The sequence below is a fragment of the Tiliqua scincoides genome, unplaced genomic scaffold (genome assembly GCF_035046505.1).
Source record: "Tiliqua scincoides isolate rTilSci1 unplaced genomic scaffold, rTilSci1.hap2 HAP2_SCAFFOLD_87, whole genome shotgun sequence".
NCBI classification, from domain to species: Eukaryota; Metazoa; Chordata; class Lepidosauria; order Squamata; family Scincidae; genus Tiliqua; species Tiliqua scincoides.
The window spans coordinates 24383-48274 of NW_027101667.1; the positions used below are offsets into that span (position 1 = coordinate 24383).

Consider the following 23892-nt stretch of genomic DNA (forward strand, 5'->3'; position numbering starts at 1 on the left):
ATTATGCGGTCCCAATAACTTTGGAGATTCTTAGCTGTTTCTGCTTGCTTTCTCCTTTTTTGGATATGGGCTGCTCTGGATAGCCTCCCAACTGGTAAATGAAAGGAGCATTCCACTCACACAAAGACCTTTTCTGCTTTCTCCAAGAGTCCGTGCACCAATGGAATGGTTCTACTGTCCTTGGAGCAAAGCACTAGTCAGTATATGCTACCCTTTGTTTTTTCAATGTCCTTTGAGATCATGTGTCTCTCTTCCTCCCTAGCAAGGGCTTGCTCTGTCTTGAACAGATTGCTGGTAGACATGGTCCTGAAAAGATACAGAGCTTGACAGTTTATTCGCTCCCTCTTCTGTGATGTGATTTTAGGTAAATCAAAAGTAGAGTTATCATCACCTGATACAGACCAAAGTAAATCGAGATAGGAAAACACCTATTGTCCCCTGACCCACCTGTGAAGAATAGGTAAATGTATCTGGCCTTGACCTGATTGCCCTTTAAATAAGCTTGTCTTGCTGTTGCTTTAGCTCAGGTCTGATTTTACTTTGAGCAGTTTTCTCATTGAGGGCTGAATCCTAGCCAACTTCCAGCACTAGTGCAACTGCAATGCAGCCCAAGGTAAGGCAACACATGTTCCTGTATCTTGAGGGGGCCTCTGTAACTGAGAGCCCAATCCTATCCAATTTTCCAGTGCTGGTGCAGTTGTGCTAGTGTAGTGTGTGCTGCACCCTGTGGTAGAGGGGCAATCACTGGGGCTTTCTCAAGGTATGGGAACATGTGTTCCCTTACCACAAGATTGCATTTTGGCTACACCAGAGCTGGAAAGTTGGATAGGATTGGGCCCTGACTCTCCACCACAGGATGCAGTGCATGCCCCATTTGCACAGCTGCACCAGTACTGGAAAATTGGATAGGATTGGGCCCTAAAGCAGCTATGAGAGATTAGTAATTAAGGGCAGTGGGGAAAGAATTGTTTGGTTAGAGTTTGGAAGTATAAAAGAGGGAGTGTGTGTGTGGTTGAAAGGAGAATTCTTCCATCCTTCAACTAGAGTATTTGCTTCAGTCAGGAGTATGATGAGTTGAGGAAGTTGCTCTTCAGGTTTGAAGCTGAGGTGGGATGAGAGTTATTCTAAGTTAATGTGGGACATCAAGTTCTGGTTATTTTTCAACAGCATGTGTCATGTAAATGTCCTTTGTAATGTTGAATTTACCTTTTGTTTTTGTGTAACCTTATGTGCTGAGCTAAATTAAATTGGTTTAAGCTGTTATCAGCTGAGTCTTTGATGCATTCATATAGAGTACAGAATGTTGACATTCCTCCAAGAAGTCACCATCTGTGGTGAGGAGGAAGACATGCATCTGATTAGCCCAAACACTAATCAGATGCATGTCTTCCTCCTGTTGGTAAGGAATGGTGGGAATAATGAAGAACCCAACCAATCCACCCCTGAACCATAAGGGCAGAGTCTAATTCTGCCAGATCCTCCCAATTCCAGGATAGTGGTCTGACTTGGACTCTTCCCCCTGGCTCAGAAGGGCAAGAGGACTAGCCTGCCAAAGTCTTGACCTTCCCCAACTGCACTGCCTGTGGTGGGCAGGGCAGTGGGGTTGTTGTTGTATCAGGGCCCAATCCTATCCAACTCCAATGTAGCCACAGTGCAGCCCTATTGCAGGAAAGAAAACACATGTTCCCATACCTTAACAAGGCCCTGGTGACTGCTGCTCTGCCACAGGATGCAGCACACACCCTATTGGCGCAACTGCACCAGCACTAGAAGATTGGATAGGATTGGGCCCTCAGCCTCCTGTGTTATTATACCTTTCTGGATATGTATGTTGCACTTAATGCCTGAAATTTAGTCAATGTCAGTGTTATAGCTGAACATTGAGAATTCCAGACAAATTCTGAGAATGTCCAGAAGTTCATATATACTGGTAACTATTGCCAGTTATCAAATATGTTTATTGCATTTAATAGTATCTGAAAAATAAGGGAACTTATATTTGTTGATGGATGTCACATATTGATCTGGAGCTGTCAGCACCTACAATCACCAGCTGCTATATATAGAACATTATCACTGTCCATGCATCTGATGAAGCAAGCTTTAAGATACCAGGGAATTCCAGTGTTCTTGCTACTGTAGGGGCCCACCCCTGGAGGAGCCTGCAGCAGGCTTGTTCCACCCCCAGGGAGGCCTCAGATTGGCTGGAGGGGTTCCAGCACCCTTGTCCTCCTCCTCCTTAGCAGAGCTGCCACACCTGGCTTGGGAGCAGGAGCTGTTCATCTCACAGCTCCCTGCTTCACACTGCCTCCCTCTCATCCCTGGCTTCCCTGTTTTATGGAGCAAGCCTGCCCCCTTTTTGGCCCCTCCCCTTCCTCCAGGTGGGGCAGAAAAGGCCTTTCCTGTTCCTAGCTTGTTTCCTTCTGTGTTCCTTGTTTGTCCTGCCAGCCCCCTCTGTCTGGTTGGGGTGAGCCAACCTTCTTTGCCCCCCTCAAGGGCAGGGAAGCCTCCCCACCCTGGGCATGGGGTGCCTGCTCCCGGGTAAGTCGGGGGTCAGGGCACCTGGGAGGGGCCCTGACAGTTACAATGGATGAATAAGGAAAGTCTTCTGGAGTGTGTTCTTGAAGGAAGGAAGACTTTTTTCTCTGAAAAAAATATATATGGTACAGTATGTCTGTATATCAACCTACCCTGATCACAAGGTTGTAGCCTTTAAACCCTGCCCAGATATAGTATTCTTTCACCCAGGAGGAATAGAGGAATATCTCATCATCAATTGCAGCTCTGAGTGATTGTATATAAGGTTTAAAGTCCCATGACTCTTTGAAAAGCTTTGTCCCTGCTGGAGGATCCATAATTCCCAAACTGAAAGAGAGAAAACAGGATTTGTAGGTAATAATCAGATTGCCTGAGCATGAATCAGCATAAGGTTCATTGAAGGAAATGAGACTTTTACTATCTAAGGCAGGGGTGCTCAATAGGTGGATCGCGATCTACCGGTAGATCGCGAGGCAAAATGAGTAGATCGCGGAGTGCCGACCCCCCCTTCAGGTGCCTCTGGGAGGAAACGCCGGGAGTAAGGCCCATTGTACTCAATGGGGCTTACTCCCAGGTAAGTGTGGCTAGGATTGCAGCCTCACAGCCTAATCCTAGGCATGTCTACTCAGGAGTAAGTCCTGTTATACTCAGTGGGGCTCAAGGTACACCAACATACACTGTACACATAAATGTTATATGTTATGATGGTGCGAACATTGTAAAAAAAAGCTCTGTTAGATCTCTGGGCCTTGCTGGGTTTCAGAGTAGCTCTCAAGCCAAAAAAGTGTGAGCACCCCTGATCTAAGGTTCATTGAAGGAAATGAGACTTTTGCTGATTGCTGTGAGCGTTTGGGTGCTCCTGTGCAACAGATTATACAGTATTTTCCATCTGTCCACACTGATTCTTTTTTCATCATGGTACTATAAATGGATATGAGAAAATCAAAACTAAGGTGTAGTTTATGCCATCTCCTAAAATGTGCCTCTTCAGGCTGTGCCTCTTCATGCAAAATAGGTTCTCTAACACTGAGCTGCAGTCAGAGAACAGGACAGGGTTGAGCGACCAGATACTGATTTCACAACACCTCTAGTCTCATGAGAAACTTTTCATTTCTGCTGTTGATAGAAGAATGAAGTATTTGGGGGTTTCTTTTCCCAGTGGAAGTCCCCAAGTGTTACCAGCAGTTACCTTCCCATACTTTCAGGTCATTTTCTCGTGCCCATGTCGACTAAGAGTGCAATCCAAACTGTGTGCTTAACCAGCACAAGTCCCTTACACTGGCTCAAGAGTGTCTTGAACATGCTGTAAAGCACATTCACGATGGCTAGTGAACTGGGTAGGCCAGCTGGAGGATGCACACAGGCATTCTAGTGTCAGATCCTGCAGAAGACCTGGTCAGTTTGCACCAGCCCGAGGGAGGCTGGCGCAGGGGATTGGAGAGAGTGGTGGAATGGGGGCGTTTTTGGGTGGGGGGAAGGTGGGCAGGTGGATGGACCAGGCCTAGGGGGAGGGTGGGACTGGCCTTGGCACCTTAGGCTGGATACTAGCCCCCCTCCCAGCCAGCCCAACATTACACCCAGCTGCTTAGATTTGCGCCAGTGATTTTGCTAGCACAAATCTGAGTCACCCCATAGGGGTGGCTGGCTCACAACTCTGGGTAAGGGGATAAATATCCCCTTACTCTGACTTGCATTCCAGCCACCTCCTAACCTGTGCTGCATATAGTGCAGGCTACTGCGCTGTTCCAACACAGGTTAGGATTGGGCTGCCTGAGTTTCAGGAAAGGTTGGTTAACTGCCTTGCTTGTGTGAAAACTTTTGGAACACACTTGTATAAATTAATTGGTAAAAATTCAGATTACCCGTCTGTTGGATCTGTCAGCATCCTTGCTAAATCCAATGTGGCTCCTGGTTTTGGAGTCCATGTTGAAACTTCACTGGAATTTTTCTGAATTAGTCTATTCAGGTCACTTGGATCATTTTTAAGGTTTGTTTCTCTGATATAACTAGATCAAGGAAGGAGACACAATCAGATTTTTTATCATAGTGTTGGATCCAAAGAACCATGAGCAGAAGGAAAATCACCACTAACTGTTGGATAAATATTTGTGCATCAGCAGTGCTAAAATAGGTAGGTTTTGTGCTATTCCTGTGCTTCTTGTTTTGCACTAGTTCTTATAAAGGGCATTTTTACCCATTAAAGGGTTTGTTTTACTTGTCTTGGCAATACTTTAGCAGGGATGAATGCATAAAACAGATGTTCCATGAGCAGAATATGCCATCCACATTTAGAAGGGCATCTACCAGCCCACAACGATTTGTGCCATGGTGTAAACTATGAGAACAAGATGGAGAAGTGTCCTGCATTTAATCCAACAGTTCATCATATCTGGATAAGAAGACCGTGATTGTATCAAAGGATTAAAATCCATGCTGTTAAAAATCCAACATTTTGTTCTATGACTTTTCTAGAACTTAGTCAGGGAAATGACAAAGCCTCAAGAGGACACTTATTTATTCTAGGATTATTTGGTGTTATTCCAGCATTTATTCTAGGATTATTTGGTGTTCCCCCTCTTAAGTTTCAATGCTAAGCAGATTACTAGGAGGTAATGGGAAAACTACATGTAATGAACGCACAGTTTCTTAAAATGAAAAGGCTGCCATTTTCAGCAAGGGAAGGGGAGGGTATATTTCTTCCTTTATCTGTTGGCCATTTTTGTGCTCAGAATAGCCTCCAGTTGCGTTTTCCTCATGGAGGCTAGGTCTAAATGTATGTTTTGATATTTCCAGTGCTTGAGAAAGTCAGGGGTGTTGCTTTGTGTTTGATGTAATTCTTCCTCATATTGATGAGTAACGTATGCCACATTTCTGATTATTTGCAGTAATTCTCCTAGTCATCTATAAGTGGAACTAATGCCAGATTCCTGCGCATCTTTGGAGGGTGGGAAAAAAGGAGACTCTGCTTTCTCTACCAAATCTTTTGCTGGTAACTCCTCTACCTCCTACCATCCAATTTTTTATTTTTTGCCAGCGACCCCTGATCATTGCCAGGGTCTTTGGAAGAAGATAGGTAAGGTGGGAGAAGCATTAGTTGCCACATAAGGCTTGGCTCATGCAATCGTTCCTCTTCATCCACCTTCTTTGTAAGTTTGTGAGTCTGGCAGAAAGGTAGTGGCAGCACGAATCTGTTGGTCAACTGGCACCACCACTGCCACCGCAAGGGATCAGGCAGCTGGATGCACTAGGCCCCACTACCGGCCTGGATCCCTCCCCATGGCACTGGCATTGTCTGCGAGGGAAATTTTACTTGTTAAATTTGGAAGCTATCTTGAGAGCCAAATTAGGCATGATTTGGGAATTCCTTGACTAGAACATCCAATCTCCTTTCTGCTTGAAATAACCACTGTAGACCCCCCCCCCCAACTCTGTGGCACCAATACAAATTGGAGCCCCTGTGGCAGCTTTTTGAGATGGAAAAAAAGTGGGGGATTCTAGTCACATAAGTTTTGTCCCATGACTAGCTGGGCCCCCATTCATCACTTTGTCAGCAGCAAGCATGGACACATCACTTCCTATTTGCTCACTTTTCCACTTAAGCTATGATAAATCCTGTGTACTGTGAGTCAATCAGAAGATAGTACCTGTCTTTATGCCAATAAAGGTGGAATGAATGATAGTACCTGTCAGAAGGATGAGCTTCAACAAAGTATCCAGCAAAAGGACAAAAAATTTTTGGCTTCAGGTCAGTAACCAGCTGGGCCTTATAATTCAGCAGCTTCTTCCTTTCAGTTTTAATAAATTGTGCTTTCCATGCCTCTGAAATGCCAAAGTGCTTGTGAGAGTTACATGTGCAAGAAAACACCTTAAGTTCAACCTATGGATGTAGATTCACAAGTTCCACTGAGCTCAATGGGACTTGCTCCCAGGTGTATGTAAGAGGATTGCATCCTTAACTGTGTTGCAAGAATTCTGACTGTTATGTTTTTCTTTTTCAATCACCCCCTTCACACTTCTAGCAGAGCAACAAGTTCTGTTCTGATGTTATGTCCCCATGTGTTCCTGTACATTGAATCTGGACAAGACAGAGGTACTTTCTGGTAAAATAGAAGCCAGTCTGAAAGCAGGTGAAATGCCTGTTCTGGACAGCATAGAGTTTGCCCAAAGGATCAGATCTGCAGTCTGGGGGCAATCCTGGACCTGGCTTTGCTTCTGACCCGGAAATGCTCCTGAATGCTTATGTGTTGTGAATATATGCCCAGTTTCTGCAGATGCACTTAGAGAGAGCAGACCTGGCCAATATCATCCATCCCTTGGCCATATTGAGGCTTGATTACTGTAACATGCTATATGTAGAGATGTCCTTGAAAAGTGTCAGAAAACTACAGCTACTTCTGAGTGATGGCCAGCTTGCAACAAGTTTGTTGCAAACTTGTTATAGGGACTGAGGAGGTCCAGCTCAAGCCTTTTGCTGTCTGGGATTGAGCCTGAGTGTTGTGCTCCCTGCAGTGCACAGAATATGCCACACACATTTTACCTCCCCAATTACCTTCTTCCTCTTATATTTTCTCCCTTCTGCTGACTCTTCTATCAATTTCCTGCCTACTTCCCTGTCTTTTTAAGGGCAGCAGTAGGGGAGGGGGGATAAGAAGGACAAGGGTGCATTCTGCCACCACCTGGCTCTCTGCCTATGCTATTGTCCTGCTTAGGGGCAGAGAGGAAGGAAATGGGGATAGGTGCCACTCTCCATGGTCAGTCTTAGCTTCTCTCTTCATTGCTTTGCCCTCTCTGCTGTTTCAAGGGGTGGCTGGGAGAAAGGTGGTGTGCACCAACTCCGGTAGTAGCCATGAGTCCACAGCAGTTCATTAAGAGGAGTGGCCCAGCTTCTGAATGGTTTAGGGTCAGGATTCCTAAAGGGGCAGCTCCTCCTGTACAAATCTGCAAGAACATTAAGATCTTTGTCCCACCTTTTTTTGAAGTGCAGTTGGCTGTGGTCTGGGGCAGGGCTGTTTCAGTGGTGGTGCCTAGGTTACGGAACTCACTCCTTCTGATGGTCTTTCAGCAGGTACAGGAGTGCCAAACAAGATGGTGACAGGAGTGGGGCAGAATGGGACAGCAATGGGGGCAGGGGAAAGGCAAATTGCAGATGAGATGGTGTGGGTTTAGCAGCAGCAGTGGTCACCAAATCCTAGCCCCCTTCCCAGACCTGATCCTGCAGTGCGGTTCAAAGTGGACCTGCACCAGTGAATTTGCTAGTGCAGGTTCAAGTAGACCCGCCCCATGCTGAAGAGACTTATCTCAGGTAAGGGAAAGAATGTTCCCTCAGAGGTGACCTCTGCAATTCTCCCCCCCCCCCCCCCGGAAGTAGCAGTAGCCTTTTTGGCATTGCTGCTTCAGTAGGCAGGGGAGAATAGATAGGATTGGGACCTATGTTTACCAGATAGTGGCTCAAAGTCTTGATCGAACCAGCAAATTCTTCCTGCTTCTAGAAAGCATCCAATGCTGAGACCAAATGCACCTTCTGGAAGAGGGCATCTCACATCAATTGGGGCAAGTACTGAAAAGATTCGGCCCCTCATGATTATTGATCTTACATCCACAAGAGATGGTAACAAGAGCAGGGTCTCTGTGTCAGATCTTGCAAGTGTGGTTGGGTTTTTCTCGGAAGTTCATATGTTTGTTTCCAGTGTTACACTGGACTGGATTTAGGACTTTATTGTTCAGAAGTAAAAGCGTGAAGGCCTGGAAAACCTTGGGAATGTGAAACCCATTTTATTTTTTTCTGTTTTTTTCCCAAGACTTTTTTGCTCCAATTTGCCAGTGGAAAATGGGAAAAAAACTCATATGAATTATTTTATATTTGAGATTAATTAATTCATTTTTTAAAGGCAAAGTGTTACTATCCTGGTACCATGTAATAATAATTTTAAACACAGCTTTATTAATTCATATGAGTGCAAGTCAGTGGTGTAACCAGGCAGGGCAATGGGGGCAAATGACCCACGTGCCAGGCTTGGGACAGCAGCACTTTCTCCTACCCTCCAAGGCAGGGTAAGAACGATCACCACCAAAGTTCTCCCCAATTCACGAGTGAGAAAGGTGAGAGGAGCCGCCCCTGTCATGTGCCAGTACACTGGAGAGATGGGGACCCAAAGTGCCTTGGAGTCCCATGCAGAGCTTTGCCCCAGGGTCCTCTCCATAATCTGGCACTGCCACACATTCAACTTCTAGTCATCAAGCTTTTAGTTCACTGGATAATAGACATCCAGGTATGAATGACCCCTTTGTCTCTCACAAAGAGTAATTGGGAACTGAGAGAGTTGGCTTAACCATGGAGGCTTCAAAGTATTCCAGAGTTCAAATCTTTTCTCAGTGTTTTCATTACCAGTGTATTTTCCTCCACTGAAGGTCATGGGGAAGCCTGATGCTCCACCTGCAAAGTCGCTCATCATAAGATCAACGTTTCCAGGAAGCTTTCCGCCATTGGGCCTGGTGCAGTCCACCGTGTTGAGGATCTTATGCCCTACATAAAAATATGCTCACAATGAAATTTTAAAATCATTGTCATTGTGCTTCCTACCAGCATTCTGTTTTGGGAGAGGGTAAGCAGGGTAGGGTGGAATCCTATGAAAAAGTGGTAACTGCTCTGTACTTGAATAACATTTGCCATTTGCACATTTGGTCTGTTTTGAGCATTTTCCTTGATATTTCCAAGTGCTCTCATTATGTCCTTCTACAGTACCTATGGGTAATACATTTCCATTTTTGTTGTCTTCATAAAAGTCATTCATTCATTGCTTTCTTGTATAGGAGACAATGTCGGGATACTTAGATTTAACTCTCATTGACTTCAAAAGGACTAAATCAGCCTCAGTCCACATACTCTGGTTTAACAAGTTAAATGTTTTCATGGATGATTGGTATTAAGACAGACCTGATCCTCTTCTGTCACCACATAAATCCACTGAGTACAGAATACCAAATAGTGTTCTATCCACATGTAAGGGAAATTATGAACATAGTGAAGACAAATAATGGACTGGTTCAGATGTTATGAGAAACCATAGTTTCCTACAATGATAATATGCACATGAGAGCTGCAGATTACCCTTTCCTTGATAATATGCACATGAGAGCTGCAGATTACCCTTTCCTTGATAATATGCACATGAGAGCTGTAGATTACCCCTTCCCTTTTCTCCTGTAATCTCAAACTAGGAATCATGTTTCTCTTCAGTGCAGTGTTAGCTGCATAAGCACCAGGGTCTCTAGCTGGCACTATGCAAATAGAGTAATAGCTGAAGGGGAAATAAATGTTCAGTCTCATTTTTACCTCAACATGGTGTTCTGATTCTCAGTTAACTCTACACACAGCTGATGCAAAGCCACAAACTGTGGTTTAACTTTGGTTTCCAATTATGTGGAACCAGAGTCTGAAGTTGGCTTAACATCCCAGTGTGAGAGCTGGAGTTAAACCTGAAGTTCCCAGTTTCACAAAAGCTGCATAGTTCAAAGAAACATCACAGCTCTGTAATGAAGCTAAGGAGGTAAGGGGAAGGAAGAAGAAGGATGGCTAAAAGCAGCTAGATGAGAACAATTAATCAAGAGAACAATTTTTAGCAGCTCGGAGTCTTCTTTGAAAAGAAAGGCTTTTACACAGCTGCAGAAGGCCAATATAGAAAGAGATATTGGCCTCTTTCTATATAGGCCAATATAGAAGGCCAATATAGAAAGGGCCTCCCTGGGACAGGCATACCAAACTTCAAGTGCAAACCCCTCTCACACATCCCAACCAAACATAGTACAGGTATTGGCAGGATGCAGAAGAGGACCTTTCTAAGCTATTTTAATACTCGAAGGTAAGAAATGGGGGACTGTGGCTCAGTAGATGAGCTCCAGGAGGGCCCAGGTTCAATCTCTGCTCTTGCCTGGCAGGACTGGGAAGGATCCCTGTCTGAAATCCTGGAGTGCTGCTTCCAGTCCATATACCTACATAGATGGACCAATGGTCTGAAGCAGTAAGAAAGACAGGTCCCTATATGGGAGAGATTAGACTCATCAGCTGTAAAAAGCAACAAAGTAACAATGGTAAGAATAAAATACCTTTATATTCAACAATGATGCAAGTATCCATTTCAGGATGAACACCATCCATTAGTATCATAAATCTAAGATTTTGATCCACCTTGAATAAAGAAAGGTCAAAGCACATATGAATTGCTCTTATTTTCACATGAACAGCCTCTCTTTTTATTAATAATATTAAGATTCTAATACTATCAACAATAAAAATTAAGTGAAAATGAAAATGATTATCTAATAGAATCAAGTAAACCAAACATAAGAAAGCAAAAAATTAAAAGTAAACAGGCAAGATCTGATACAGGCATGCCTCCTTATCCACTGGGGTTCCATTCTGGAACCCCTCCCCCCATACATAAAACTGCGGCTATGGTCAAACACCAATCCCCACAGTCCTGGGGTTATCCTCTCCCCCCTCCCCCAGAGGTGAGGGGTCTGCTCCCCACACCTCTGGAGGTGCCACTGAGCTTAGCAGAGGCTAGGGATGCGTGTCCCCAACCTCTGCCAAGTTCAGGAGGCAAAAAAACACTAGTTCCAGTTTCATGGAGAAAGTAGGAGATAAGGCATTAAAAACATCACTTCTGCTTTCTTTGTGAAACTGGAACTGGCATTTTTTTTTTTTTTTTTTTGCCTCCTGAGCTCAGAGGCCCCTTTGGAGGTGAGGGGAGTAGAACTCCCCTCGCCTCCAGAGGGTACACAAGGGGGATGTGCGCACTGGGGAGGGCCAGACCAAATCTGCGGATAAGTGGCAGCCCAATCCTGTTCACACTTTCCTGGGAGTAAGCCACATGGACTCTAATGGGACTTACTTCTGAGTAGTAAGTAGTAGTAACTCCACAGGAAGAAAAGCCAAAATGGGAAGGAAATTGAGGTGTGGCATAGGAAGGATGAGGATGAGTTTCTGCATCTATGCCTTATGCATCTACCCCCACCTCCTGATCCTTCAGGATTATCACATGTATCTCTGTGTTGATTGTGTTGTCTAACTAGCCTTTCCTTTAGCCACAGCTAAGAGCTCCCTTTTGGTGAATGTCAGGGGTTCCAACTGTTGCAACTGCAGACCAAACACTCATCAGAATCTCTTTTGTTTTTCAGCACATTGCCACTGGGGACTGAATAGTGTTCCTCTGCAGCGTTCCACTGCAGCCCCTCCCCCAGGAGGGGGAAAGGTACTGTTCCAAAACATCATGCTATCGCCCTCAACAGGGCACCACTGCATATACACACTGGTGGCACCACTCTTCTTACAAATACTAAGGGCACAATCCTAACCAGGTCTACTCAGAAGTAAATTCTATTTTGTTCAATGGGGCTTAGGAAAGTGTGGTTAGAATTGCAGCCTGAGTGTGCATCTCAGTCCAGGGAACAGCTGTGACTGATGCGGTGGTCAACTCCTTGTTAATCTCTGTGTTTTTCCTTGCTCGCCACAGGCAGCTGTCCCACAGATAAAGATGCTATGCAGACTCCAAGGGAAGTCTATAGTCTGCCTGAAGTGTGAGCTCAGCTGCTGCCTGGTGAGGTTGTTGACCTACTACTTTAGTCAGGCCCCTGTGGCTTTGCACATTATGGGTAATGTTATAGTTTTTACATTTAACCAGTATTTTATTCCAAACAGAAAGACTGCTTTGATAATTGAAATTATAAGATCTGGCTAAAAGTAAATTGAAGATTTACAAATTAATCTTTATAGTTAAAGTAATTTTGATATATATCAGTTAATTTAAAAAAGGCATTACACATACTTCTTTAATATAAGACTTGAGAAATTTCAGAAAGGTCCAAAAGGCAGATTTGAAGCTTTCAGCAGTAATACGAACCTCAAAGTTCAGCCAGGAAATAAATTTAAAACAAAAAGCAAGACTCCATAAAACCAACAAAACCCAAGGTCCCAGTCAACAGTAGATTTTAAACTTGCCATTCTGATGTAATGCAATCTTCACATTTAACCAAGACATTGATTTGATGCACACTACTTGGCCAGAGACAAAAAGAGACAGCAAAGTCCAACTCAGGAGCGGATTTAAGGCTAGTCGCTCCGGTGTGAGGCAAAGCTCAAAGTCAAATGGCACCAAGAAAAACAGCGTAATATCACAGGCCATAATATCATAAGATCAGAACAAAATTCTATTTGAGAAAAGTGAAGGTATCAGACCTCTTGCCAAACTCCAAAAGGGACAATATTAATATTGGTCAGCTTCACACCACTCTGGTCCAGGTACCAGAATACGGGTCTTTCTGTCTTTCCAACGTAAATGGGTATATCTGGTCTTTGTTCAGCAAGTTTCCTCAGAGTAGGGTAACTGAAGAGTAGGAGAAAAAAAGGTGTGAAACACTTTATTAGGCAGAACCAATGTACAACACAATCCTATGCATGCCTACACAGAAGTAAGTCCCACTGAGTTGAATGAAACTCAGTCCCAGGCAAATATACAGTATAAATATAGGATTGTACAATAGCCTTATGAGCCTAATCCTATGCATGTCTACTCAGAAGTAAGTTCCATTATAGTAATGGGATTTACACCCAGGAAAGCAGGGATAGGATTGTAGCCTAATTCTCATCACTTCAGTGGTGTGTAAAGTATTGCTAATGGAAGGCAGTCAAACAAAAGTCAAACAATTAACTCTCTTAACTCCTGAGAGCAGTTGTGTTGTGCCAGCATGGGCTCCAGCAAGTCTCTGGACTCATTGGAGAATGGGGGTTCCCTGTGGGCTGGATTGAGAGTCCCCAAGGGCCGCAAGTGGCCCTCGGGCCAGGGTTTGGGCACACCTGCTCTAGACTATCACTCCAGTCTCTACTGCTCTCCCCCCCCCCCCCAGTTTCCTTCTCCCTTCCCATGCCTGCTCTGCTTTTCCAAAGGCATGGAGAGCACAACTGACCTCAGCGTGAGGGCAACTCTCACATGAGAGAGTGAGCTCTCTCGCATGAACTGTGGGATGAGGGCTCCCTCCACTGCTTGCTGTTTCACATCTGTGATGCAGTAGTGGCAGCAAACAAAAGGCCAGTCTTGCTTTGTGCAAGGCCTTTTATAGGCCTTGAGCTATCGCAAGACCTTCATTCATTCAAATAAGTTCATCTTTAATATATTCATTTATGTAAACTTATGTAAATTTATTCAAATTTTAAATGTAAATTAGTTCTTTTTTCCCCTGGCCCCCGATACAGTGTCAGAGAGCTGATGTGGCCCTCCTGCCAAAAACCTTGGACACCCCTGATCTAAAAGATGCAAAACACCAGCAGACAGCCACTAGAAAAGACACTGCTGGGATGAGGAGGACCAGTTACTCTCCCCCTGCTAAAAAGAGGACACCCACTTAAAAAAGTGCCTCTTACCCAATTAGCAGGGGTAATACAGTATATTACAGAGGTTATACAGTATACAGGTGTGTGCTGCTTAACAACCTTCCACTTAATGATGGAATGCATATGGTCAAAGCACAAAAAAGAGGCTCTTAATAAGGCAGTCAGGTCTCGCATAGCCTGCAGCAGAGTGTCTGTTTACACAACAAGAGGCTCTTAATGCAAAGAAGAGGCAGTCTATCTCCAGTAGCCTCTGCAGCCAGCTAGTGTCTGGCAGGGAGTGTCTGTTTACACAACAAAGGCACTAGATTGAACTGAATGTTCACTTAATGACCTAATCACATAACAATGGGATCAGAGAACATATCCCTGTTGTTAAGTAAACAACGTACACCTGTATATGAATCCAAATATACAGCCTGGTTTTGCAACCGAAAGGTTTACGCACCTCTCTTTGTCTGTTCAGGCTTATTAGCTGTGATGTCTGAGAAGGGGGAAGGTTGAGGCAAAGGAAGGAGACACCAAGATCCTGGAATCTGCTGCCCCAAGATTCCTGGGGCCTGGAATCTGCTGCAGCCTGGAATCTACTGAGGCGACATTCCCTGGATTGCGAAGCTGGCGGGGAGAGATTCCAGGTGAGGCCATAAACCCTTAGAATCCAAGGGAGGGCAGCCACCTTAGCCACCCTAGTCCTCCTCCCCAGCCAGGCCAGTCTGCATCCTTGGGTACTGACTCCAGGCTGACTCTGATTGAGGCCTCATTTCAGGCCCTTGGCTCCCCAGTCTTCTTAAACATGGGCTGGTGGCAGAATTTTAAGCTCCGTCATTCCTTGAACCTGCTCTCCCCACCTCTTCCACCCCTCTTCACCCCCAGAAATGGAATGTGCTGCCCCACCCACTTCCACAACTTCAGGACTCTCTGAAAGTGACATGAAGGGGCCAGTGTGACTCTCAATGCCCCACTTGCTGGCACCACCAGGGTGGGTGCACCACACCTTGAACTGACACCTTCCATGGGAGCGGGGATGTCAGTCCCTGGACAAAAGTCATTTGACTTGATTTTCTACCCTCTAAAAGACTACATTTTTATTTATACATGGCTTAGGGCACAATCCTAATCAGGTCCTGAGTAGACCAGGTCCTGAGAAGGTCCTTACTTCTAAGTCCTATTTTGTTCAATGGGGCTTCCTCTCAGGAAAATGTGGTTAGGATTGCAACCTTAATCTTGCAAGGCAGAAAAATGGTTGGTATTTTGAACATCTGGGATCCATCATAAAAAAAGAAAATTGCCGTTGTAAATCAGGCGTGCTCAAGACGTCGATCGCGATCGACCAGTCGATCGTAAAGCAAAATCCAGTCGATCGCGCGCCGAGCCTCCCGTCCGCCATGTTGAAAGGGGCGAGAAAGAGTGCCGGAGCTTCCCGATTGGCCCGCCATGTTGAAAGGGGCGGGAAAGAGCCCCGGAGTTTCTCGATTGGCCCGCCATCGCATCTGGGACACTCAGTGGCGCCGGGCCAATCAGGAAGCTCCGGGGGGGCTCTTTCCCGCCCCTTTCAACATGGCGGGCCAATCAGGAAGCTCCGGGGCTCTTTCCCGCCGCTTTCAATCAATGAAAGGGGCGGGAAAGAGCCCCGGAGCTTCCCGATTGGCCTGCCATCGCATCTGGGACACTCGGCGGCACCAGGCCAATCGGGATCAGGCCCGTGTGGGGCAGGCGTGGGGGCAGGGCGCGAGCATCAGGAGCGGCACCGGTGGAGCGCCAAGGGAGGCCGGTGCCGAGCTGTCCCGGCTGTGGTGCATCCCCCGGGGCGGCGGTGTGGGCAGGCGGCGTGGGAGCCCGTGGCCGGTGGGGACGCTCTGGTTGCTCCTGCTGCCCCGCGTGGGCGCCGCCATCCCCGCCTTGGGCGCTGGGCGCTGCGAGGCTGCGGCCAGCGGGAGGGCGAGCGCCGCCGAGGCCCCCTCTCTGGGAACAGGTAAGGGGAGCCCGGGAGGAAGCACGGCGCGGTGCTGGGCAGGGAGGGCGGTCCTGGTGTGCCAGGGTGGCTGCGGCTGCAGTCCTGGCCGCGCTCCTTACCTGGGAGTAGCCCCGTTGACTCGGATGGGGCTTGCTTCTGAGTAGATCTGCCTCTGAGGCTGCGGTCCTCTCCTCACTTACCCGGGAGTAAGCCCCATTGACTAGCATGGGACTTACTTCTGAGGAGACACCATAGGGTTGGGCTCTCAGGTTGCAATTCTATCCACATTTACACAGGAGTAAGCCCCACTGACTCTAATGGGACTTACTTCTGAGTAGACATGCATAAGGTTGACCCCAACATGTCTAATTCTGTTATGGCAAATGCTATTATTGTAAAAAAAACTCTGGTAGATCTCCGGGCCTTGCTGAGTTTCCAAGTAGCTCTCCAGCCAAAAAAGTGTGAGCACCCCTGTTGTAAATGTAACCATTATAAAAAAGAAAATTGCAGTTGTAAATTAAATACCTTGCTTCAATGTATTTTTGAACTTTTGTACTTCCCCTGGGGGCTGGGGATAAGAATAGGCCCTCAGTTTGGCTGTACTTGTCGTAAGAGGCGACTAAACAGCCACCGGGTAGATGGGACTCGTCAGCCTGGGAAGGCAGCTCATCTGAGAGAAGGAAAACTCTGATCCCAAACCTCCACTGCCTTGTGGCTACATCCAGTTATGGAAAAGGCTTCAGGAGTCAACCTTGAGGCAAAATCCAGAGCCGGAGTCCCTGAGGCAGTTCATGGCTGAACTCAGTCACGTTCTGGCAACTCCTGCGACGCCGCTGGAACCAACCGTATTGGCCTCTGCCTTTCCATTGGACCATTTCAGCGACGTGGAGGGGGGGGATTTGCTGCATGGGTAACAGCCTATCCTCCATACCTACTTTACCCAGGCTTCGTGCACTGGAGAGGACACTCTGTTCCAGAATCACCATTCAGAGCGTGACACCATGGTCTTCTGAGACTGAAGGATGCCAACAACGAATCCTCAATATAAATATGCATCATCGTTTTTCCTAAAGTGCTATAAACATTTATGGAAAGTACCATAAAATTTATAGGGCATTGACTTTCATAGCAAATATTTAACAGTACTGTGGTTTCTTCTTGTTGAAGGGATGAGTCTATTCTTGCAGGTATACTCTGGAACAAATCCTTCAGATATCAACTGAAGTCCATAATTTGCAGTCCAGAATTGTACCATTATAGTAGTATAATAGCACAATCCTCTACATGTTTACTCAGAAGTAAATCCCACTATGTTCAACAGGGCCTACTCCTAGGTGAGTGTGTATAGGACTGCACTGCAGCCCTAATTTTGCAAATGGTGGCTAATTATATTCATGTTATCTGAAATAATTGAGGTTGCAGAAGGCTGCAGTGCAGGTGCTTTATTCGCAACTTGCTCTAGATGGGATAGCATTCCCTCTGAAACAGTGGGTATGCAGCCTGAGAATCCTCCAGGACCCACAGCTATCCCTGGATTATCAGGTGGCAGCTATGGCCAGAGGGGCATTTGCCCAGCTTTGGCTGGTGCACCAGCTGTCAGCTCTGGCCATGGTGGTTCATACTCTGGTGATATCTAATTTAGACTATTGTACTCTGCATGGAGCTGCCCATGAAGATGCTCCGGAAGCTGCTCTTAGTACCAAATGCAGCGGCCTAGCTGGTCACAGGGGCCTGTTATGTTAAATCTGCCATGCCATTGCTCTGATGGCTGCAGTGACTACCCATTCAGTTCTCAACCCAATTTAAGGTGTTGGTGATGACTTTTAAAGCCCTATACAACATGGGACTATATGGCATGATATCTTAAGGACCACCTTCTCCTAAATAATTCTGAATGTCCCCTGCAATCGTCAAACTGGTAAACAATTTTCACTGGTTCTATAAGGGCTTACGAACCACATATGGGAGCTATGTTCTCACACAATACCTTTGGCAAGGCCAACAATATGCTTTTCCTCGTGAATATCATCCTGTTGACAAAGCTCAGCTGGGAATGAACCAGGTTGGTGGCCTCATCTACATAACTCATTCGTGTCCATGCCACTCAAGCAGCATAGGGACGCCAAGCCACAAGAAAGCACCTTGAACATCACTGGTAGTCAGTGTGACTCAGCCCCTTAGGAAGAAGCCTAAATTATTGCTTGTTTTATCATATTCACAGACCTGAGATGATCCGAATGCATGTGACTGATGTAGATTAGATTGGCACAACAAAGTCTTTCGAAGCAGTCACTGGGTGGTTCATGAAGTAACCACCAGCCCCGTGCAAAGGCTGGACCAGTTAGCCATGGGTCAAATATCATTCTTTTATCTCCTAGCTTGAGGTCCATACAGGCGTGAGTTATATATGTCACCTAAGAGGAGAGATGAAGAGACTCAAGAATAGCAGTGTCATGTCCTGTGCACTTGTAAACTATTCTAGTTTGAGGAGAAGGAGGAGGGGGTCTGGGGAGGGGAAGGGGGGCCTGAGGGGGGCCTGTTATGTCCTATGCACTTATAAACTATTCTAGTTTGAGGAGGGGGGGGCCTGAGGAGGGGGCCAGGGGAGGGGGAGGAATGGGAGTAATGAGGAGGAGGAGGAGCAGGCTCCCAAAGGCATCGCTGGCTGGCTGGCTAGGGGGGTTTCCCTGGGAGTGGGTTTCTCTGGATGTGATTTCCCTGGGAGTCTGAACTCCAGCTGGCCAGGGAACACAGAGGAAGGGAGTTGAGGCAGTGTGGCAGCAGGAGAGGGGAGAAACAGTATGCTCAACCCCCAGCCCTGGTACCCCCTCCCCAGTTGGCAGGATTGGGCCCCCTGGATGTGCTCAGAATGCCCAGGGGTGGAGCAAGGGATCCAGGCAACCAGGTTTTGGCAGCCCTTTGGGAGAGGGAAACAGGCAGCACCTCTGCTGTTTTACTGCAAGCTGCTCACCTGGGGAGAAGCAATTCCAGAAGTTACAGAACAGGCACCACCTTAGCCAAGTACAGCAGGTGTAACCCCTGACTCTTCCTCCTCAGAGCTGCAGCAGCTTTGTCCATGGGGAGCCCTCCCCCACCACACACTTGGCCAGTTCCCCTGTCTCTTCAGATTGCAATACGATGCATGCTTACCTTGGAGTAAGCCCCATTGACTATAATGGGACTTACTTTTGAGTAGGTGCGCCTAGAATGGGGCTGTTAGTCACACTGTGGCTGTGATGGACTTCTCCAGAAATTTCTCCAATCCCCTTTTAAAGGCATCTAGTCTACATAGCCTCACCACATCCTGGAGTAAGGGGTTCCGCAGAGTGGGCAGTTGTTGTTTTGTGGCTGCAGCCTACCTATAGGCTTGCTCATGCTCTTTTAGTCCTAACCAAAGTAGTTCACAGCTAGAGAATGACAGCAGTTAGAACAGGAAGTGAAGAAAGGTTCTTTTTTCCTCTAAAGACCTTGCAGTGCACACCAAAAGGACTTTTCTTCCTGGAACATGCAGCAGCCATTCTGAGATGTCTTTCTGAGCTGGTGCTTCAGAGGACCAGCTGGTACTGGTCCTTCACACGTCTCTTCTCCTTCAGGACCAGCTGACCTAAATCATGCTGAACACTTTCCTAAGGACTCTGGACTCACAAGTTTGGGTGGTGTGAAGAGTGGGGAGCAGGGCCAGGACTGTGCAACAAAAGAACCTGTGGAGGGGTGTGTGTTCTTTTTGTTGGCTCATTTAACTATCTTGCATGACTTGTCTATAATCCCTTTGTGCTTACCCTCTCCCTTTTTGAGATGTTTTTCCACACTTAAAAGAGGCAAGGGCCGTGTGTGATGTGGTCTGGCTTGGGGGAAAAGAGACTGGATTGAATTGGGTGGGTGGGTAAAGATGAATTCATTTGATACTTCCCAGAATGCTACAGAGTTGAAGTGGGAATGATCTGGAAAATGATTCGAAACCCTTTCACCATCAAAGTCACTACAGAAGACACTGAACACTTTACCTGCACCTCTCCGAGAGCCAGAGCTTCAGGCTTTCTTGGGTCCATATCCCAGGGATTTGGAGGATGTAATTCAATTAGTGTCAGTCCATTATCTGTATCACCTTCAACAACTGGAATGGAAAAAAGTAGAGTACTACTTTCATGTTGCCTGAAGAGGGAAAGTTTTAGCAATTTAATTGAGTCCTGATATAGCTGTTCACAGAGTTACTGTACAAATCCCCCTCCTCTTCCACTGCAGTGACCAGGAAAGTCCTCTTTCAGGTGTATGTGGGCCAAGTGGTGCATCATTGTTCTTTGGAACTTCATATATGATGGATGTATAACTTATGTGTAATTGCCATAGGTTTTATTGTAACTAGTGCAGTTCCGGCCATATATTCATAAAGACCTATCGAAGATCTTCCCTGCATATGTCACTGAACTTCTACCTAACAAGGCTAAACCATGAACTAGAATGAACCAACCAAAGAAAGTTCAGGAAGCAGCATACTGGGTATGGTGTTGCTCTGTATATAAAAGAGAGCATAGTGTTCTGGAAATTAGAATATTTAAGAGGATCATCTTCACAGTATCATTGTGAGTAGAAATATCAATACAGATGAGTAATCTGAACAAATTGTACAAATCTATGGTACACAATGGTACACAAAACTGGACACAATACTCCAGGTGTGGCCTTGTGTCCAGTTCTGGTCACCACATCTCAAAAAGGATATAGTGGAAATGGAAAAGGTGCAAAAGAGGCATCTAAGATGATTGCTGGGCTGGGGCACCTTCTTTATCAGGAAAGGCTATGGTGTTTGGGCCGCTTTAGCCTAGAAAAGAGGCGCCTGGTGGGGACATGATTGAGAAATACAAAATTAAGGATAGAGTGGATAGAGAGATGCTCTTTACACTCTCACATAACACCAGAACCAGGGGACATCCACTAAAATTGAGTGTTAGGAGAGTTAGGACAGACAAAAGAAAATATTTCTTCACTCAGCGTGTGGTTGGTCTGTGGAACTCCTTGCCACAGGATGTGGTGATGGCGTCTGGCCTAGATGCCTTTAAAGGGGATTGGACAAATTTCTGGAGGAAAAATCCATTACAGGTTACAAGACATGATGTGTATTTGTAACCTCCTGATTTTAGAAATGGGCTATGTCAGATGCAAGGGAGGGCACCAGGATGTAGGTCTCTTGTTATCTGGTGTGCTCCCTGGGGCATTTGGTGGGCCACTGTGAGATACAGGAAGCTGTACTAGATGGGCCTATGGCCTGATCCAGTGGGGCTGTTCTTATGTTCTCATGTAGTAATTTTATCCTGAGGAATGCTACTCCCCCCTGAACCACAACTCTGAGAATAATCCTGAGAAAGAAATCCAGGAAGCAGACAAAAGAAAAAATATTGCAATAAATGGTTTGCATCCACTGTTTGCGTGTGTGGGTTGTGATCAGGGCCTAGGAGAGGGGGGTAAAGGGGGTAAATTGTACCCGGGCCCAGGGTCAGATAGCAGGCCCAGGAGCCAAAGGAGAGTGCCCAGAAATTTCCTGGGATCTTACATTTTCCAATCTCACCCAGACTCACTGTACACGTGGGATGCTGGGGGCATTACCATGGGCACATGGCAGCGACTATAGCCATAAGACATACACACCAGGTCCAGGAATGCATACATTCCTTAACAGTGTCACTTCTACGAGGAAACTGATCTGCTACCGTAGCTCTTTGGCTTATGGATTCGCTCACCATGAAGGAGTGTAGAGGAGCTCAGTGACACAGCTGTGGGACTGCAGCTGCTGCAGAAGCAAGTTTTGGTCCGCACAGGACACTTTCCATTCTAGTGTGAGCCTAGATGATGATACTAATCTCCTGCAATGATTTTCTATATTTGAAAGATTTTAGAGAGACTTAGGAGTGTTTTGGTTTTCCATATTACTGTATCTAGCTGCCAATGCCAGGCAGGCAGGTAGACCTGAGCTCTGCATTGGGAAGACTAGTAGACCTGGGCTCCAAAGACCATTCCAGCTGTTGCTGCTTTCCCCCTGCCTATTTTAACCCCATTCTGGCCACCACCCCCACTCTGTTTCACCCCCTCCTTCTTTGGGAAGGGGCCCCAAATAAACTTTTTTAACTTTGTACCCCCTGATAAAATTCCTCTCAGATGCCCTGGTTGTGACAACAGGTACAATAAATGACTCTGCCTTGGAGCAAATCCCAAAACTGTTGGAACAAAGCTCTGTTGGATAATTCCTTTATTTACCAAGCCATTCTCAAATGTCACCAAGTAGTGAGCAATCTTTTGAGTTCTCCAGTACTCTTCATCAGATAGCATGTTTAGCAAAACAACAACAGGCAAGGAGAATGTAAAAGCTGAGAAAGAGGTTGAAGTCCCAAAGGCTTTGCAGTTTGCTAGAGCCTTAAAATGGAGTGCAAGAGGAGTTTGAGTGGGGGGAAAAAGGATTTCAGGTTCCAGTTAGATTAGAGGAGAGAATGAAACAAGGATGGATGGTGAGCAGAACTGGGGCCTTGGGGCACTGTTCCCTTTGAGGTGTGCAGCCAAGTGACTGCACACCTCCAAGCTGGGCTCTACACAGCGTGGAGCTTGGCAACCTGGACGTTCAGTGATGACACAATGACACTGTCACTGAACATCTGGAATTTCGCAACTGGAACATCTGCAAATGTAACGACACAAGAAAGCATGGTGTGGCTGCTGCTGCTGCAAGTGGCAACCTGCTTTGTCCGTCCGGCAGTGGACCGGTGAAGCCCGCTCCCTCAGGTAAGGCTGTGAACATAAGAACATAAGAACAGCCCCACTGGATCAGGCCATGGGCCCATCTAGTCCAGCTTCCTGTATCTCACAGTTGCCCACCACAGACCAACCACACGCTGAGTAAAGAAATATTGCAGGGAAGTGAGGGTGTGGGATGAGGTGGGAGAGGTTGAAACAGGGAAGTGACAGGGAAGAGGATGGACTGCATCTGGGAAGGGGGCAGATTCAGCAGCATTCCAGGCCTTTGCACTGCTGGAAAAGCGCTATAATGTGCTTTGCAATGGCATGCCGAATACATACACCAGTGAGAAGGCCAGAGCCTTCCCACCAGCAACAGCAACCAGAGCAACACCTGCCAGAGCTGGTGAGTCTGGCATAGGGTAAGGGGGAGAGTGGCAGCAGGGGTGGATGGACTGGGTCCCGAAGACAGCAGGAACAATAGCATTGGTGCTGCTGTGTCCTATGCTCCTTCCTGGCCTGAAGTGCCAACAGGGATCAACCTCAATATTGCTGGCACAGTTCTGAGTTGACTCATAGCGGTGGCTGCTGCTTTACCTGGGGCAAGGGGACAAATGTCCCCTTACCCCTAGTAGTAAGGGTAAAGTTCCTTGCAGGATACAGCATAGCCCATTGCTGGTGTCACTGCATTGGTATGGGGCAATTTAGGTAGGATTGGGCTGTTTGTACTTCAGATGCCTGTCCTGAAAAACATTATCAGGCCTGGGTACTCACTACTGGCTGAGCAATGCCACCTGTGAAGGAAACTAAACTGAACCACACAACACTTGAGCCAGTACCCCTCCCTAACTCTCCTCTCACTGGAACATGAGATAAGCAGAGCAATGCCTCCCGTGAAGGAAGCTAGACGGTACCACAGAACTCTTGAGCTAGTGCCCTTTCTTAACTTTCCTTTCACTGGAACACAGGGATAAAAGAGCAATGCCTCCTGTGAGGGAAGCAAGACTGCGCTACACAACTCTCAAGCCGGTGCCCCTCTCTAACTCTCCTCTCACTGGAACACAGGGATAAGCAGAGCAGGGGCTGGTGATAGCACACTCTCCTCACCCCAGCACTGCCTTTTCTAGTGGCTGTCTGCTGGTGTTCTTTTGCATCCTTTTAGATTGTGAGCCCTTTTGGGACAGGGAGCCATTTGTTGTTTGTTTGATTTTCTCTGTAAACTGCTTTGTGAACTTTCTGTTGAAAAGCAGTATATAAATACTGTTCTTCATCATCATCATCATCATCATCATCGCAC

General features: G+C 46.5%; 1 protein-coding gene across 1 annotated transcript in view; it reads right to left on the reverse strand.

Moving 5' to 3' along the window:
* Positions 1–23892, reverse strand: part of LOC136636094 (cytidine monophosphate-N-acetylneuraminic acid hydroxylase-like) — a gene marked incomplete at its 5' end in the record, with an annotated part of 35289 nt that overhangs the window by 4425 nt on the left and 6972 nt on the right. Inside the window, 8 exons of the mRNA XM_066611109.1 lie at positions 2691–2865; positions 4401–4544; positions 6222–6357; positions 8924–9061; positions 10642–10723; positions 12773–12920; positions 18099–18289; positions 19880–19989. Of these exons, the coding sequence (XP_066467206.1) occupies positions 2691–2865; positions 4401–4544; positions 6222–6357; positions 8924–9061; positions 10642–10723; positions 12773–12920; positions 18099–18289; positions 19880–19989 (1124 nt within the window). The remainder of the gene's footprint in view (positions 1–2690; positions 2866–4400; positions 4545–6221; positions 6358–8923; positions 9062–10641; positions 10724–12772; positions 12921–18098; positions 18290–19879; positions 19990–23892) is intronic.